Here is a 20,011-nt window from a genome sequence, read left to right as displayed (position 1 = left end):
AGAATGTCCCTGAGCACACAAACCACCAGCAGAGCCTTATACACACACTATTTGATGAACATAAGCACAGAGAATGCCTCAGTACAACATAACTACAATATAATCACCATGAAACGTGAGAGTTTAAGAATGCAGAATGAATTGCCACCAGTCTGGTGGACTGGCTTAATGAATAGGATATGTCATGAACATGATAATTGGATGGTAAAGAGAACATGTGACTATAAAATCAATTCTGTACCTTCCTGAACAATCATAACATTCCATTATACAATGTCTCTGTACTATTTAATTATGCCAGTAAGCCCAGATCCAGCACGCCTAAATGGAATAACAGACATTGATTAACAAATGTTATTAGTTATACCTTTGTGTGAAACTGTCTGCTGTGAACACAGACAATAGAGCTATCTGACTATTGCTACAGTTTGATTGCTTTGTTACACTTTTTAAATTAAAAGCACAGAAAGATTGAATTAAAGTACATTAATTTACTTCAAGCCCAATTGACCTTTCTCACAGAAGATATTTAATTACAGAAAAAGCACAGATGTAAGTAGTAAAGGTAATGATTGTTCTGTTCTATATAGTGATGCGAGTGAGCCAGCATGCACTATACTAAAGACCTGGAGCTGGAACACCTAAATGGACTGCAGACATCGTTAATGTCATTAGTTGCACCTGTGCTTCTGATGCTATAATGTGTCAAAATGCCTTCCATCAAAATGACCTAAAATCATATGTAATCTACTTAATTAATTCAAGCCCTCTAACCATCCATCTCAGGATAAATGGAAACATATTTTTTGACTTGGTACACTCGTCCTCTATTTTTGCACAACATGGGCTGCAAAAGCCTATTTAGAGTCCATTATACGATTTCCAAATTAACAAAAATGGTTCCTTACACAAGGATGCTTGTAACAGGTACAAGGGTTCACCAGCTGGGCTCTTGCACAATCATCTGAGTATTGGATTAAAATATTTGAAACACTACACAGTGCTTATGATGTTACAATTACTCCTAATCCATGTATCTTTTGTGGCTCAGAGCAAAAGGTCTTGGCCTTCACTGCCTTGCTCACCGGGTGCCTTATTATAATAAAATGGAAGCGTGTCACCCCCTAAATTTAAAAACTGGATGAAGGAGGCACTGAAATGTATCAACCTGGAGAAAATAAAACACTACTAGTGGTTCACTAAAAACCCTCCAGACAATCAGAAGCCCTTTCTGGATCATATCAAATCTGTGACACTGGTGCCTGCTGCTGTGGAGGACTGACCAGGTGTAACTAATAACATTCATGACGATTATGAATGTCAATCATCCCAGTTAGGTGTCATCCCTGTGATGCAGTATGCACAAAATCACCTGAAATACATCAGAGGAATGCAGACATTAATAATGCTATTAGTTACACTAGTGTTTGACTAGTCAAAATGTCTGCTGTAAAAAAACGTATAATGTCTTAAATTTGCATAAGCATTTGACAGGTGTTGAGCTCAGGGCATATTCCTTTTTCCCAGGAGCCTTTCCCTTCCTGCTTCAAACTCAGACAGCATCCAATTCTAATAGGATTTTCATGGGCTGTTGTGGGTAAGATTTCTCTACTTTTATACACTGGAAATAATATGTATTTATCAGAGCGTGCTGGATGGTGCAGCTATGACCTCATGAAGTTGAGGTGAGTCAAAAGGTATAATAGCATCTTTTATCACGTGCTGGTAATGGGCAGGTTGACAGTTGACCCTGGTTTCCTGTTAAATCATCAAAGAGGGGCATGGCAGGCCTGTCAGAACATGGTAACACTTCTTTGAAGGAACCCCTACCCCTTCCAAAACACACACACAAACACATTAACATAAGCACAGACAGACAGACAGACACCTAAACCCACACTGAAATTGATGGGTGAGGTTTGACATGATTGACCTCTTCACCTCTGCACTCTGACTAATTTCACCTCTCTCTCCCCACCCTGCAGTCTACTCATGCTGTCTCTCTCTGTCTGCAGACCTGAATGAGTGTGGACTGAAGCCAAGGCCCTGTAAACACAGGTGCATGAATACATATGGGAGTTACAAGTGCTACTGCCTGAATGGCTACATGCTGATGCCTGATGGGACCTGTGGAAGTGAGTCTGTCTCTCACAACACACACACACACACACACACACACACACACACACACACACACACATGTTTCTTTGATTGAACACACTGTTTGTATTGTTGTAATATGGAATCTCTCTGATGCTTTGGCACCTCAATGTGCTAATATGAAACCTTTTTTTTACTTCACTACACATATATTAATGTCAGTGCCTTCATACAGCAATACTGATGACATATGCTCTCTTTTATAAAACACATTCCCCCACTTGTGTGAGCACCTCTGACAGCAGCTACACAATCCTTTGATAGACTGTTTTGATTAAAGCCCCATGTCGATCCACTTCATTATAGCAGCTGTAAGGTCTGAGGGATCCCTGTGAAGAGCCTAAAATGAGAAATATGAAAGAAACACAATCTTTAGACCCTCGAGTGCATTTGTAGTTCTTATTGGTTGCCGTAAGGTATTCCATGGCATAAGAGTTGATGCCTGTGCATGTCTCCCTGTAAATTCTATTTCCCACCTGATAACTTTTTTCTCTTCACTATTCCACTTGAGGATGGCGTGACTGCCAGTACCTTATTTTAATTAGTTCTTTATTTTATCTGAGAAAAATCCAACCACCCACCTAATTCTTAAGGTCTGAATTGCTCACTACTCGAGGCAATCTCAATCTGTTTTAGGTATAGTTGTGTGATGATAGCATGATAGTGTTAAATACCTTGTCGCCCTTCGTCTTTCCCCTGCTACTGCTTTGATCAATAGAGCACTGTAGCATTTAATCAGCTTGGCCGGCCTCAGTCATCAAACTGTACGCCAGGGTGCCTGCGGCAGCTGGAGTAGTGGTGGTGGCGGCATGAGTCTCACTTTTAATTTCCTTTTTGAGGGTCCGAAGTTATTGAGAGAGGGTGAACAAAATCTATTTCTTTATTATTTTGGAGGGTCTTGATCTGCCCGGCATGGCTTAACAATAGAGGTGCTGCACATCGGCATTTCGATAGGGTGGAGATAGATTATGAGTCTTTTGGCGTAGGATAGAATAAAAGTGAGAGAAGAGGGATTGAATGGGCTAAGGTGTGAGCACAGAGCAACTGCACAGCACAGCACAAGAATCTAATAATGGCAGAGTGTGTTCTGTTATGTCGTCTGCACCCCAGGGTCAACCTGGCTAATATCACAAAAGGCAGCTGAGTGACTTGGCTCTTATACATTGGCTGGAGACAAAAGATTAAGTCTGAGTGTGTGTGTGTAACATGGAAAGAAAAGGGGTGGGAGGTAGTGGGTTGGGAGGCATTATAAACTGTTCCCTCTTTGTACTTCCTTGAGGCACCAGCATGTGTTAATATGTGTTGTGTTGTGTTTCCCCTGTTTCCATTAGACGCTCGCACTTGTGGCATGGCCAACTGCCAGTACGGCTGTGAGGTGTTGAAAGGAGAGGTCCGATGTCAATGTCCAACGCCAGGGCTGCAGCTGGCTCCGGATGGAAGAACCTGTGTGGGTACGTTGCATTCTTTATATATCTCCACAGGCCTGAAAACCGATCCTTATGTTACCACTCACAAATGGGAGTGTTGCTTTTTTGTGTTCTCCTCAGCCTTTACATCTTCTGAATGATAATCAAATGCAGCTGTTTTGGCAGAGCAATAAAGAAACCTTGGCACTGAAAATGCAATTTGGAAACTCAAAGAAAACCTCTTGTCAAGTGAAGCTGATATTCATTCAAAATATTTTCCAATACATCTTTTTTGTTTTGATCAAGGACCCTTGCAGTTAAACCAAATGGTGACTTTATTCTACTTGCCTGCTTCAATTTTTACAGAAGAAATATAATTAGGGGGAGCCCACTCCTACCCTCCTCCTATTCCCGCCACCTTATTTCATTATCATTCTTTGGCACAGCTCCTCAGATGGGTAACTAACAGATGAAAGGGGGCTGGTTGAGGCAGTTAACCTGTGTCAGGTTTAAGTACAGGCTGTTCCAGACTGGGCTGTTCCTGTTACATGGCCTTATAGTCCAACTTTACTGAGGCTGGCTAATAGGGGGCGTATTTCTAAAACAGGACAGACATCAATCATAAAGAAAGATGGAGGAGGGGAAGGAATGGTTGCCTGCCACAGGTGTTACAACAGTTTAATGGAATGTTTCTGCATCCCTCTGGAAGCTGAATTTTTATGGGGAGTTTCTAAGCATATTTATGGAGGTGATTCTTTCTAGTAAGCAGAGCCTCAGACAAGAGATTTTACATGGATGCAGAGTTATTACTCATAATTTTGTTGCTGTGGATTCCCAAAAATGTTTCTGATGTTTATTGAAATAAAATAAAATCTTTTTGAAAACAATAGCCAGGTTCCCATATGGAACATTTATATAGTCTTGCTCACTGTAATAATTATTCCTGCTAATAATGACCAGATCCCCTCCGAATGCACTTACAATATAAGTGATGGGGGACAAAAATCTACAGTCCCCGTTTTGTGCAAACATGTATTTAAAATTGTATCTCAAGCTAATATGGGGCTCCACCAGTCTGAGTAAGTCAAATCTAGCAGCTAGAGTGACAGACTTTTCAATCTAAAATTCATCCTTTTTGTTTCCCTGGATTATGTTTCCCTGTTGAGTTGAGCTGAAAGGATCGTAGAAAAAGAAGGGATTTTTTTTCACTTAATTTGACTAATTTGGAAAGCTAGACGTTCTTATTAGCTTCAGATACATTTTTAAATACATTTTTGCATAGAAGGAGGAATGTTTTTTGCCCTCCATCATTTACAGTGAAAGCACATTAGGAAGGGATCTCTTAATGTCCAGTATTAACCGCAAAAATGATCACAGCAAGCAAAATCTGTTTCAATGGTCACGTTTGCACCTTACTGAATAATTGTGAAACTATACTTACCCTTTACTCATGCCAGGAATCCCATAAGAAAAGTGTTTGATTATCCAGTAGAAGGAAATATTGACTTGTTTTGCACAGTGACACTGCAACATAACCTAAATCATATAAATGAATAATGACAACGTTTATTGATTTCTTTTTTGCGTTGTTGCAGAAGTTGGAATGATACAACCTCATATTTGAATACTGTCTATCATATAAATTGCCTAAAGTATCAGACAAGGTGTCAAGTTAAACACAACCGCAGTGTTTAATGTTAAATGGTAAAAAAAACGCTTTTATCGAAAGTACTTTATAATGTTAAAGTACCTCACTCACCAATTGCAGCACACACCAATGGCATAAAGCTACCAAGCAGGGTGCTGGCACAACAATCGAAAGTCTTTTGGGGCTCAGTATCTTGCCTAAGGACACTCTACCTCATGAGCCAAAGCCACCTATATGGATTAAAATCTGATGTTTGCTGTCTTAAAACCCACATGCAAAAAATCATAAAGACAATCACTTGTAAGCACTATTATATTTTGTATAAAGAAGCAGTGGCCATATTTATTTGTGCATGTGTAGTGTCAGTAATGTTAAATATAATAATTCACCCTTGTCCTGTCAGTAGATGCATAATACAGCTACACCCTGCAACTGTTGACCATTAAGCAACTCAACTGGAGCAGTCTGGTATTAAATGTCTTGCTGATGAGATCCTCAACAGGGATGCAAGAGCTTTGCCCACTTACTTTACTTGCTTGTTTTTCTCAGCTGGTCCAGGTGTTTCAGTGTTTTTAAGGTCCTTTTAAACAACAGTCCCTGTGGCACCAGGGTGCCTCAGCTGCATTATGCAGCAAATAAATTAATGATTTTAAGGCAGATGCTTTAAGCCTCTGTGTCTAAATATTAATGTCCACATGTCTGCAAAGGTGATCAACAAAGACACTAAGAATAGGCCATTAAATAATGAAACAAGGTAGTGTGTATTGTATTCTGCGCACAGAACAGAATACATAATGTGTTTTGTTCATAAATGAATACTAACGAGGGAAAGTGAAAAACTCATCTGTTGTAAATAAATGTGTTTGTTTAGATTGGATTAAATTGCCTTTTTTAATCTTGAAGTTTTTCATTGTGTTATTTTGGATGCATTATATGCTGTATACGACCAGCTCTAAAAGGAAACTTTAGTGAGAAAAAGATTAATACATTATGTGTTCACCTGAATATTTCCTCTTGTAATAACCTGTATCGTTTTCCTCATGCAGATGTGGATGAGTGTGTGGCAGGAATAGCAGTGTGTCCCAGGTTCAGGAAATGCATCAACACCTTTGGTAGCTACATCTGCAAGTGCCATGAAGGGTTCGACCTGCAATACATCAACGGGAAATACCAATGCATAGGTACTGTCACAAGGTCTCCACAGTGAGGCTTTTACAGACAAAAGGTCATAGTTGTGCTGAGGTGTTTTGACTAATAACCAAGTTATTTTTAGTGATACAGGTGTTTTTACATCAGACACAGAGGGAGCAAGTTGAAAAAAGAAACATATAAAAAAGCACATTAACAGTGTTGCAGTTACCCTCAAAAGAAGTGTAGTTTTCTTTCGTTTGGTTTTCTGTATGTTTTTAACCACTGTAACCAAATACATTTCTTCAAGTATTTCCAGTATACTTTGACTTCACTACATTTCAGAGATAAATATTCTGCTTTTCACTCCACTGCTTTTTACAGATTAAGTTTTACATACAAAACATATGATGCATTGTTATAGATTAAACCAGTGAGCAGTATGAAGTAGTTCTCAGCCTTGATCTGCCTTGATCTCTAGAACATCATTCATTAGTAATAATTTATAATCCATTAGCAATAATTAACATAATATGGAAGGGATCATTCTGCAAGTCAATGATCTGGATACTTATGTCAGTGAATCACAAGTGGGTTGAGGCTGAATCATGACAGTAAATACAAAGTAAAAGAATAGAATCAACAAATAATTCCATTGAAAATATAATATAATGAATCACATTTAAAATGTGTGATTACATTATTTTGCTATGTAGTTTCTGTTGTAAGCAAAGAGAGTAATAAAGATGGGACTCAAAACAGTTTAAAAGATCTTCCAATTTAATCACCAAAAACAATGAAAACTGATCTTGGCGCCAAGACTGCACCTTAACAATATGCAACATCCTTATGAATAGCTGCCATCTAAAACTTTGAATTAGCTTTCTAAACAAATCCACACAGTTTCCTTGAGTCACAGCAGCAGATGGAAAATACACATCTCCAATATGTATTTATTCCTTTTTTCTAGACCAAACATAAATAAAAACAACTACTGAGCAATGATAGTTGAAAGATTCAGTAGCAGTTGCTCCTAAAATGCTTCAAAGACCTTGCACCTCTGTATCGAGGATTTTTACTGAAAAATCCTCATAATGATTTTTCCTCTGCCATTCAGAAACTGATCGCTTTAAATGCTTTTCACCAACCGTATGTATGACATTAACTGTGAGCACTCCTTGAAATGGATGTGAAGCAATTAGCCTTTTCTATTCCACTTTTATTTATGTCTGAATGCTTTTTATGTTCACACCCAGTAGCTGAATGTTGTTATGATTCTATTATCTTTCAGATGTGGATGAGTGCTCTTTAGGTCAGAGCCACTGCAGCAACTTTGCCACCTGCTACAACACGCCAGGCTCATACAAGTGCAAATGCAAAGACGGCTACAGGGGGATGGGCCACGACTGCAAACGTAAGAGATGAGAACAAAACCCTCACCCTGATATGCATTTTTCCAAAAAAGAACGGGGCCTCACTTTTTTGTTCTTTGCCTGTATTTTATAAAAAGTAGGAAAGCAAGAGGGAGAGGGAGGATCAGCCTTGCAAGTAAAGAGCTGGGACTGAAATTCCTTTCTTTGTAATGGCTGTCAGTCATTACTTAAATCACCCTGCTCCCTTATCACATTTGCCCAGAATGAGTCTTGAGTCCACTTTTGACATCTGGCCATTTTAATCAGGCAAAAAGAGCAGTTGTCGTCAATAGTGAATAATTTCTTTTCCTAGTAGTTTGTCTCGTTCCACTTGCTGACACGCAGTTCATTAGTCTGTGAGTCTGCACTTTTTTTTCTTTTTTTTTGTACAGCAGTTCAGTGGACAAGAAGTCATTTATTCTCCACAGTTATTTAATCATCTAACAGACACAACTGTTGTAGCAGTCCATAGAGCAGAGAGGATGCCTCCTGGCGTAGTGCGCTGCAAATACTTCACCCTGTTGCCTGCACAAAAGGTGTGAGCCACAAGTGCTCTGGGAGTCGAGTTGCAATATCCTATTTGTGTATCACATATCAAAGTCGCCTGCAACTTGAGAAGGCAATAACTCAGTTCAAACCACTTGCCTTTGTCCACTCTCATTCCTCTGTCATGAAACCCTTATGAAACCCCCCCCCCCAAACTCTGTCTCTGCTCCTGACGTGAAGAATGTGTGGTGGAACAAAGGAAAAGGAGGTGTTACTTTGATGACATCAGCAAAGCAAGGGTGAACTGCAGGGTACAGCAGCCTGTTTGAGAACACAGATCATTCTGCACACACACAGCAGCATTAGTCTGATGCTTGTGGCTAATGCCTCTGGCTATGAGAGCAAAGAATTACTAATCAGGGTGAGCACATGAATGGATAAAAAGCCATATATATTATATATATATATGTATGTATGTATTTATAATTAACATCGATTTCACTAAAGCAGAAATTTAATACACCTGGGGTGTCTCTGTGGTTTACTTTGTGGTGGGAAATATCATGTAACCATGAAGCCATCTCTGTTTCTGTTTGTCTGTTTCTCCCACTGAGAAATATGTTGAAAATTGTCCTGAGAATGACTGAATTTGAACTTTGTGTGCTCCTTTTGTAAGTTTGAGCTTTTGCCTCAGAGAAATGTGTGACACCCAATTTGTTTTAGGATGCTAACATTTAGTTAATAGATATGAAGAGAAGTCTCAGTAGATGAAAGAAATCCCTCCTCTGCAAAAATCAGGCTAATCATTGCAGTTAGCTGGCAATTCTTTGCCTCATTAACTCTTAAGTGCTCATATTTCAGTGCTCCATCTGCATTCTCTTATTATTTTAGCCATTCCTAAGGTGGTTATTGACCCCCCGAGACCAGGAAAACCGCCTCCAAATCATCACAACTACATCCCCGACTTAGATCAGAAGAGGACCACCACCATCCGCCCAGCTGTGACACAAAAGAGAATCTTCCCTGTTATCCCCAAATCAACACCTGCCACCACAACTACAACAACCACAACCACAACCAAAGCACCTCTGCCTCCACGCAGGCCATCATTTCCCACACGGAAACCCTTTGTCCCCACCAGGAAGCCACCAACACCCACACGAAAGCCTTACATCCCACCAAGGCCAGTAGCTCCCACCAGACGGCCTCCGTCACCACCACTGGTCACCCCTGTGGACAACACCATCCAGAAGGAGGTCACCAAACAGAGAGGGGATGTCCACAGTAAGAGCTAAAGTTTTCTTCTATTCTATTCTGTTTTTGATATTTGACTTACAGTAGCTGACAATTTTACACAAGTATAAACAATAAGTTTTGAGTAAGTGACTGTGTTTTCAGTGAACACAATTGAAATTTTAGGCCTATAAACATTTATTATTAATGTAACTAGACACATTTAAACCTCCATTAAATCATTTTAAAGCATAACTCTATAAATACAAAATTAATAAGGAAAATAATACATTTAATTTAAGTACCATTAGGATACTCAAAAATGCTTTAGAAGACAAGTTAAAAAAGATATTGTCATACACGTTATAAAATTGATATGATCGTACTGTTAGCAAACAGTTGCATATTAACACATTAACTAGATATGGAGCAACATTCATTTGGAGTTGTGTTTCTGGATATCTGGAAAATGTATTTCAAATGTTCACTCACTTTTTAGTTTGGTTTTGGTTTGAACCAACTCCTGAGGGACATACACTATCGGCCTCTTCAGCTGCAGAGTGCTCAACACCAAGTATGGTCACCAAATGGTCACTGGCTATCTGTCTATAGTTTGGTATTGGACAGGAAGAGTACAGTGGGTTTTTAGAGCTTTTTCACTAAAAAAAAAACAGCTGCCTTCTGCATCTGGAAATGATGCTGATGAGAGAAGTGAGAGGGAATCAAAACTGTTTAGTTTCTAGCTGTGAAACCAAAACAGTGAGTTGAGAGGAGCTAAGACTGGGATACAAGGGATACTGCAGAGTTACCTAACATTTCTTGGTGGCTTCAATACTACTGAGTGACAGTCCCTTGTTCATATAAAAATATTGATTAGTGCAACTTTACCATTTAAAAAATGATAATAAATTGTTCTTCTTTGCTAGCATAATACTCTGTACATATTAAAAAAGACCTGGTTGTTGCAGTAGAAGGGATAAATCTCTGTGCTTTGAGCCTTTTGTTTACCTCTAGGTCACAAATTGTGACTTTAAAAAGGCTCAAAACCATTCAGCTTCCAAATTGGAGAAGATTTGCATATTTTTCATCTGAATTCTGAAACCTTGTGTTCATTAAGAAATGTGTCAGACCTAATTCACATTTTGGCAAACCAGGAGTGATGTTTATCTGACAGATGATGTGTTTTATCATATTAATTCTGTATCCAAACACATGAACACTTGGGTGTAACTTATCTCAGCTGTCAGTTTCACATGTATACGCAGTTAACAGCCAACCACATGACAGATTTAAGCACTTAACACTTGACAAGAAGCTTGTAGATTGTTGATGATGTAAAATTGTTGAACTCAAAGGAATAAGTCAAACTTAAATAAATAAAGGTAAATTCATAATTAAATGTAAAGTTGCTAGCTAAATACATAGTTCAGTATCAGATTTGTTAAAAAGTACCAGAGCGTCGCTCGCTGTTAATCATAATCTCTTCATAGATATTTGAATTTGATGATGATAAATGTGTAAATCAAGCTGTATCCAGCCTCACATTATGTTTTGTAGACTGTGAAGAAATAATGCCCATTTTCATCAGATGAAAAATTAGTCTCACTAATTGCAGCTGAGTGTTCAATGTTAAAGTAAGAATATTTTCCTTTCATGGTAATTATGCTTTTGGCTTCACTTAACAAACACAAACTGATGCTTTGCCAGATTGTTGTTTATCCACGTGTCATATCACACTCCCTGCCAAACATGTAGATATCTTTGACACCAATTATATTCAAACTGCATCATCAGTCTTTGTTGTAGTTTGACAGTCTTAATCAGTCAAAACCAAATAATACTTATTTCAAATAACATTGAGAGCTACTTGAGGTTGTTTCTTTTAAGTTTAACAAAGAAGGTATTCACTGCATTCATGAGGTGCTTTCTTCTCACATTGTTAAATGCATGCACCTTTTTTAAAATGAACTGTTTCTTAATGAACAGTCACAGTGTACTGTTTTTGCTCACTCCAGATATTTACAACATACAACGAAAGTATAGGAACTACTCAAACAAGTGACAGAAAAAGAAAATTATTGGAATGTAAAAATTGTAATTGAACATAGAAGATAAATTCCTGCCTCTTCTGATACTTTTCTGTGTCATTCACACTTGTAGGCACAGCAAAAGTCAGTGTTTGCCAAAACCTAACATCAAACTCCTTTAACATAGTAATGTCTGGTGAGGTGCAACGGCAAAGTACAAGATAAGAGGTGGGATACTGTGGTTCCCACTCACTTTGCCAGATGGCATCACATAATTAGAAAAAGGATAGAGGAGAGAAGATTACATTAACACCTGTCTGCACTGCTTGAGGGAGACATCAATCTAATAGCTTGCACCGTGGCAGAACAGTTCGAGAAATCAGTGCTTCCTGAGGATGGTTTGAATAAGATGAGAGAGGGAGGGAGGAGATGCGGCGCTGTGCAATCATTCAAATAATTAGACGGAAATGGGAATCATTTGAATAAGAGCCTTGTGTCATGAAGAACACCTCATCTGTCGCTTGTGCAGGTGTGTACACTGAGCTAATTCCAGGACGTTGTATCACCTTTCAGTTTGAACCTGTGCAATCAACATGCTTTTAATTGAAAAACTTGTACCTCCAACCTTTTATTGTTTTCAGATCAGTTAGAAGTGCTTATTCACTTTCTTGCCAGGATTGATAAGAAGGGTGATAACACTCTTGTGCCTGAGAGTAGTATCTCTTTGTCTACAGCAATAAAGTAAATGAGCATATTCCAAAATGTAGACACATTTTCCATTAAAGGTTTTCAACCATCTGAGGCCATTAAAAACCTTTCAATATCTCTCTGGATTATTTTAAAAGGGCATTTGCATTTCCTAAACTCCATAAAAGTTGTCATTTGAAGATTACATGTTTTCACCCACAAACAGTAATATAAATATGATGATTTAATAATATGTCCACAAAAGGAAAGACATGAAAAATAATGAAAAAACACTCAAACAGACTGAAGAGAGAGCTGATTGGTTGTGATTTTGTTTCTTCAACATTTTGGCAGAATGAAAATTCCCCCCTGAGCAGCCTTCACTGACCTCCCAAACATTCGGGTGGAATGAAGCACATAAGGCCAAAAAGTGAAATAACAAGTTTGATTAGTGGAGGAGTTTTTAGTATTAAGTGTTTCCACACAGTCATTGAACAAATAAGTTTTGTTTTTTTTAAAGGGTCAATTCACCCAAATTACAAACATACCCTTAGTGTTATCTAGCTATTCAGAGAGTTATAGTTTTGATGTATGGAGGTTTTGAGATATCTTAGACTTCTAGTACTCCGATACAGTTGAGGTAACTGCAATTTTTTAGTGTTGCCCAAAGTATTAAAAGCACTTTTGAAAAACCTCCCAAAAAATGTGTCTTTGCAGAAACAGTGTCCCAGTTGCCTGTGATAATCCACTGAACTACTTTCTACTGCAGAAAAATGTCAAGTGAAAACTGTTGATATTCAAGCTTGTGGACTAAGTAGCCAGGACATTATTTCTAGGTTTTTGGGGTTTTCAAATCTACACTTCAGTGTTCTTAGCAGCGCAAATGAAACTCAGCTCTATTATAATGTTAGAATTTGGGTATCTCTTGATATTTTTACATGAAATATTAGACATTTTTTGTCATTTGAGTGAACTGATCAGTTGATATTCAAAACAGCAGAAGATTATTATTTAGTCTTTTTGGTTTTATTTCACATTACTGTTTTGGTGTTTTTGACAGTTTTATTATGGTATACAGTTTTATTTTGTTTTTATCCACGGTTTCATTTTGAGGGTATTAATTTCCTGCACTTTAGTAATCAGCATTGGTTAATTAGCATTGGAGCACTGTAATTTTCATGTTTTTATGGATGAACAAGTTGAACCTTTGAACCTTTTAAAAACAAATATATCTGTAAAACTAGACAGGTTATTTCCCAGAATTTGAGATGGTTGGACAATGTTTGATGCTCCAAACGTGTTCAAGAGTGTCTTCATAGCTATTTTATACTTGACGTCAGTGTCACCACTCAAATTACTGTTCCCTTAATCGGCATCACTTTATATCTTTATATATCCGCTCAATGACCGGATGCAAGATTTATAGGGTGGGGGTTAGGGGTGGGGAGGGTGTGTTCCTTAAAAACTCAGTCACACACAAACACAGACACACACATACAGCAGAGACCTGGATGCCTGGGATTGCTGGAGAGCCTGGTATGAGCGTGACCTCCTCACTCAGATTCCTTCGACTGTCGGACTACATGGCAGTCTGCCAGGCGCTGTGACCCAGTGTGGGGATGGGCCCTTTCAGTGCTCAGGCTGATTGGTGGGGGCACATGTCGGGGACTCTGGGGGGCTGACAGTTCATGTGCAGGTTACAGCACATTCATGGCATAGGAGCAAGAATCCGTCTGAGATGCTGGGAATAGTTTTAATGATAGTTTGTCTCATTAAATTTCACTGACTTATCTCATCGGTAAATTATGCTGCATACTAAAATGAAGATGTTTATAAATATTGTACATTTTTTGACATTCCCATTCACAATTTTAATTCTAAAAGGATCAAAGGATCTTGTACTACACAAGAGCAGGAGAAGTGAAAGGGACAGTTTTCTATGCTTCACTTGCCAGTCGACCTTTCATAAGACAGCGTGGCCTATAGTATTTTGAGTAGTGTGACCCCATTGGAGAAGGAAAAAGGCTATTTCAGGACTGCTTGTGTATGTGTGTAGCTCCAGCTTGTGTAGCTGCATCATTTACACAATTAGATGAACCATCGCCCTTTTCCTCTTCATGTTTGACTTTTGACTTCTGGTGTTTCTGCAAGTTTTCTGGTTACTACATTCTTCATTCTTAAATGTGCTTGACTCTAAAACCTTGACATTGATTAATCCGTATAGAGTCCAAAAATCACTTTGTGGTAATGAAACAAAGCCAGAAGCAGGGATGCCAGTCAACAAATATAATACCTTTGTTAATCCTTTATCTAAACCTGCGTCTCTCACCTCTCTTCTCAGTCCCTCGGAATCACGACCATAACACCGTCCTTGGGATCGACTTTGACATTGAGCTTGGCAACACGGCGGATGAAGCCAAGGATGACCCAGGTAAACATCACGCATTTGACAGAGAGAGTCAGCAGCAGCCGTGCTCATTGCAATCTGCAGAGCTCAAATGATGACGGACGAGCCACATTTGCTACGGGCAAAATGAAAGTGACAATCAGCTTCTGCCGTGCTGTTGCTGAGGCAAAGATTTTATAGTGACCAGATGTGTTTTGATAGGCCTTCACCAGGAGGTGACACATGACATCTGGCCATAGCCATTTAAATAATGGCTCACTGCCCAGAACGTACTTCCAGATTTTTCCACTTTTCACATTATGCTTGCTTAATTGCTTGACTGCTTGAATGATTAATTGATTGTTTGGAAGTACATCAGTCCTGTGCTCATAAGTTCCATTGTCCTCAATGTAGAGTTCCTACAACAACACTAAGAAAATTGCCTTTCTGAGGAGGCAGCATTTTATCTGTCATATTGGGTAGAGGTGATTTATTGATGTCAATGGTATGCAGATCAAATTGCCTAATGATTTAGATATGTGTTTATTTTGGTTCACAGTGAATCATTTGCCATGCAGTGTCAAGAGAAAAGGCATTTTCATTGGCTCAGAAAATGAAATGCAAAGTGTTTTTCACAAGCCCTATTTCAGAGACAAAATGATGGATGTCATTCTTATCTCAGAACCAATTTGTACAGCATTGCATGGATAATACAGCAGTTATTACATTTTCTGTAATGTAGTCTAGGGATCATCATTACAAAAGAAATCATCAGTCATCGAATATTATGACTCTTTGTAACCATTATGTATTTTATTATGTTGTACATTATGTATGCAATAGGATATATGTGTACATATGTATTATTTTGGATGAAAGCATTTCTACTTTTGATTTATGTAGGTCCATTTTCACTTGATCTCTCCTCAATGCATCATCAACAACAAATGTTTACACTTTTCATTGTATCGTCATATTAATTAGAAGAACCTTCAACACTCCTCTTGCTCCCAGTAAAGGCACACAGCAGGTGAAGCATAACAGGGAGCAGACTGTGTGTCATTCAGTTCTCTGAAAAGTGTGTTTTATTCTGTTCAGAGTCGGGGTATCTGAGCTGCTCCTTTGATGATGGTCTTTGTGGCTGGATCAGAGACAAAGATGGAGACTTGCACTGGGAGACGACGCCTGATCCATCAGGTAATTTAGGAACAAGAGTCAACCATTCTCATTCATGCACTTATAATAAGGAAATTTGTTTATTTGACAGTCTGTAAACGGCAATTAGAACAGCTGCACACCTTCACACACACACACACACACACACACACAGATTCAGTCACACAATCTAAACGGCTCCATTTTGTTCTAGTCAATTACAGGTCAGGATGAAAATTACTTGAGGGAAGTAGTTTGTCTATCCTGCAGATTAGTGCTTTGCTCTACAAAGCGATGCAAATGAGAAGTGGATTACGAGACCCGTCAGTGATACCTGTGGCTCGCATTAAATGGAAACACGACACTGTTTTTCTTAAGGGTTCAGACGAGGAGAGGACGTGGTGAATTATGTTGAGAGGACTCAGTAGACGGGGTGTGAAGACTAAACAGTACAGCATACTGGCACTGTTGAAGCGACACTAACAACATCTGGTTTCCTCTGCCAGTTGGCTCAGCCTTACAGTTACTAGAGTGCTTACAAAAATTCAGACTAAGGCTTAATTTTAGCCAAGTTTGTGCTCAGTTAGTCCAAATACAGGTTTTAAGGTCCCTGGAAAATCATATACAATAAAAATCATAAGCCAAGCCTTGACTAAGACCAATTCCACTTAAGAGGTAACATTTACAATTACCAATAGGCTGTAGTGAATATGTTAGTTCAGAAAATGTTATAATGTCTTATTTATGGATATGTGGGTCTTCAGTGTTTTAGGGGGCATGTAACTATTTACTGTTCAGTCACTTCAAGTCCTTTTGATAAACAGCTACTGGCAAACACTCATGGCTGCGAGAGCATTGGCACAGATTTGAATGGACTCATAACTGCAGAACGCCTCTGTGGCATACAGATACTCATTGCACCCCCTGTGGTTAACAGAAACCCTACACGAATCTGCTAGATAAGCAAAATACATCAGCATTAATCAGCCATTACCCAGAAGCACTTTCATCTTTAAATTTTAAATGTATCACTGACTAATACATAAATTAATTTAAAAAAAAAAAAAAGATTTACCGCTGGCAACTGGGTTTTTTTTTTTTTTTAGAACATAAGTAGGTCAATTAAGTCAAGTCAATTACAACAGATAGATCCACAAGATACTCCTTGAGTTTGGCTGAAGTAAACTTTACATATGCAGGCTGTTGTAAACTGTAAATGTTGACTCTTAAGTGGAATTGGTCAAGGCTTGGCTTATGATATAGTGATGAGACTAATGATTCACCTTCTGAGGTCAATTAGAAATGGTGTAATTTATTTTTAGTTAGTTTGGTTCAGTTCTGATCATTTTAGTTCATTTCAGTACATTTATCAAGTAACATTTTCAAACCTTTACTCTTTCAAGCTATTTAATTGATAGAATTTCTTTTCTCTGTTGTAATGAGCGTTTGTCACCAATTTCTGACATTGTCTTACCTAAATTATCAATCAATAATAAGCCACTTGTTAATTGTAACTTTATTAATATGTATAAATCATACGTATTGCATACAGGTAGGTAAGTAGAGATGGCAAATAATATTGAACAATCTTAACCTAAATACCAGAAAATTCTACATTGCGACAATTACTTTTTAAGGGGTTAAGTCCAGTGTTCAGTTACAATGAAACAATTTGGTGTTGACTGAAATTTTTCATTCATGTATAAATTAAATGTATTTTAATGTCATTAACTGACTAACTATGATACTCTTCACTTACCTCCCCAGGTGGGCGATACCTCACCATTCCTGAGGTGGGAAATAAGAGAACTGGACGAGGGGCCCGGCTGGTCCTCCCGCTGACCCCGCCCTGGAACGATGGCAATCTTTGTCTGTCGTTCCGGCACAAGCTGGCAGGCCACCATGTGGGCATGCTGCAAGTGTTTGTGAAGAAGGGAAAGCAGTACAGTCCAGCAGTCTGGGGAAGAACAGGTGGAAATGGCTGGAGGCACACCCAAATAACATTATGGGGAACAGGCCTGGAAAGTGTGAGTATAGCAATAAACATGTCAAAGAAATCCCCTCATACAGCAGCTGTGAATTTTAAATGATTATTGCTACATATATATTTGACAGAAGTGAAGAGAAAACATTGTATTCCTGTTCATAAAAAATAAATCAAAGCAGCAGTCTGCATTTCAAAAGAGTGGATCTGAAAAAGGTTGACGTACGCTTTGAGTGGAAAATGCAGTTCGTCTTCTTTCATCATAAAGCAGCATGTGATGATTGTTTCTCTGTGGTAGTAACTCATTGTGCACTATGCTGCCATCCACCAGGTGATCCTGAAGGGGGAGCGTGGGCGAGGCAGGAGCGGAGAGATGGCTGTGGATGACATCACCCTGAGGAAAGGCTCCTGCACAGAGGAGCACAATCTAAGGAGACTCTGATAGAATACAGAAAGGCAGAAAGAACACAAGAGGGAAAATCATCTCAAAGAGAAGTGACTCTGTTGTGAACCCCCCTCGCTCTGCCTTGGCTGACCACTCCGCACCCCCAACGCATCCTCCAGCCATCCTGTGAACAATAACCAACAAATTGTGCTTCTGCAGAACAGTGGGTATCTCTTTCTTGATTGTCCATGAATAAAAAGATTGAACTGAATCTCATGGGCGTATCCCAGCAGTACGCCCTCGTCTTCTCAGCCTCCCTCTCACTCCATCACCTCGTTACTCTGAAACCTGCATGTACCTACTTACCATGGAAATGTCCTCCACCTAACACTGCCCTGGCAGCCCTCCAGCCACACTGCTGAGAGGCCCACATTCACTTCATTTCTTCCTGGAGAGAGGATCGTTCCCTCACCAAGGGGTCTGCTTTTGCCTTGCTTTGATCCTTAACCACAAGCCATTGCTTTTTATTTGCTTGACATTAAAACATGTGGCCAGAGGTGCATTTTGTGACTGTCGTGATCAGCAAAATATCAGAGGAAATATACATTTCGGAATTTCTTTTGGGATTAGGAATTGAAAGAATAAAGACAAACTGTATTTGTTATCATTATGTCAAATCTGATCAAGACCCACATCATAAAACCAACTAGAAAGTCAGTTTAGTCTTGCTTTTGTTGGTCCAATATGAGTTTTTGGTATTGCTACAGCACAGTTTTGACAGAAAGAGCACAGCTCATCTTTTGTTATCACAGTATTTCAAAGATCTGCTTGGTAGAAGAAAGCTTGAAATTTTAGCACTTTTTCTACCCTGACCTTTTATTAAAGCCTCCTGAAGTTGTTCAGACACTCTGCAATCATGTTTTTCAGATACTTGAAATGTGTCAAACAGAATCCGTGTATGATTTTTGACACCTGCAAATCAACAGTTACTTTCTATTATATAGTACAGTATGTGCTTTGTTATATTAAGTGCAGTTTGTTATAAAATATACCAACAACTTTTTAGGCTTTCACAAATTGTGTTATTGTAAATGTAGTTGTGTGTACATACTTGAAAGTTTCATCCCATTTGTTGTGTGGTTTATACATTATGTGTATTCATATATGAATATTAATTGGATTTAAAAATGGTTGGTATTTCAACTTTTCATTCAATATCATGTATACAGATGGAAACCTTGTTTAGTTCAAGGCTGTGTTTAAAGTGCACAAAATATGTGTGTCCATGTGTTATGGTATAATGCTCTGTCTGTAACCTGCAAAGCACATAGTTGCATATTGTATGCTGTGATAATGAAGGGCATCGGCTGGAATTGTAAGGTTTTCTGTATGCATGGGTGCATTCACCATATTCATATTTATCCAGACCAGTATGTAAATAAAAAAATACATTTGACTGATACGTATTTGACACAAAGCATATCATTTTCTTATCATATTTTATGTCAGTATTACAGTGTTTCAATGGACACACATGCTCTGAGAATATTAATCATAACGGATGGGTGGATGGGTATTAAACTTTTTTTTATTGCACGTTTCATGAGGAGAAGAAAAAACAAAGAATAAGAAAAGAAGTTATTCTAATAAAGTTAAAAAGGTAGATTGTCTTATCTCATTATACTGGATGTCCCAAAGTCTTGGGGCTTTAAATGCAAAGGACCAGTCACCATTAATCACCAGCTGAGAACTAACCAACCATACACCAAACACACAGACAAAGACGAAGACAACAAATCTGTGATATATTTGGGAGCAAAGTCATTCAATACCTTGAATGTCAGCAGTAAAACTCAAAAATCAATAACATACTGTAGGAAGGAGGCAATGTTGTTAACATCTCCCGGTTCCTGT

At 38.6% G+C, this 20,011-nt stretch overlaps 1 protein-coding gene across 2 annotated transcripts in view; it reads left to right on the top strand.

Moving 5' to 3' along the window:
* Positions 1-19,551, top strand: part of npnta (nephronectin a) — a 48,846-nt gene extending 29,295 nt beyond the window's left edge. For both annotated transcript variants that reach the window (XM_053331512.1, XM_053331504.1), the window contains 9 exons: positions 2,016-2,135; positions 3,492-3,611; positions 6,261-6,395; positions 7,634-7,756; positions 9,132-9,524; positions 14,529-14,618; positions 15,672-15,770; positions 17,496-17,755; positions 18,044-19,551. In XM_053331512.1, the coding sequence (XP_053187487.1) occupies positions 2,016-2,135; positions 3,492-3,611; positions 6,261-6,395; positions 7,634-7,756; positions 9,132-9,524; positions 14,529-14,618; positions 15,672-15,770; positions 17,496-17,755; positions 18,044-18,154 (1,451 nt within the window). In that variant the 3' untranslated portion in view covers positions 18,155-19,551. The remainder of the gene's footprint in view (positions 1-2,015; positions 2,136-3,491; positions 3,612-6,260; positions 6,396-7,633; positions 7,757-9,131; positions 9,525-14,528; positions 14,619-15,671; positions 15,771-17,495; positions 17,756-18,043) is intronic.
* Positions 19,552-20,011: the final 460 nt, after the last annotated feature.

The sequence above is a fragment of the Scomber japonicus genome, chromosome 2 (genome assembly GCF_027409825.1).
Source record: "Scomber japonicus isolate fScoJap1 chromosome 2, fScoJap1.pri, whole genome shotgun sequence".
In the NCBI taxonomy this organism is placed as follows: Eukaryota; Metazoa; Chordata; class Actinopteri; order Scombriformes; family Scombridae; genus Scomber; species Scomber japonicus.
Note: the sequence above shows the minus strand (reverse complement) of the source record. Positions and strands in the feature narration are given on the sequence as shown.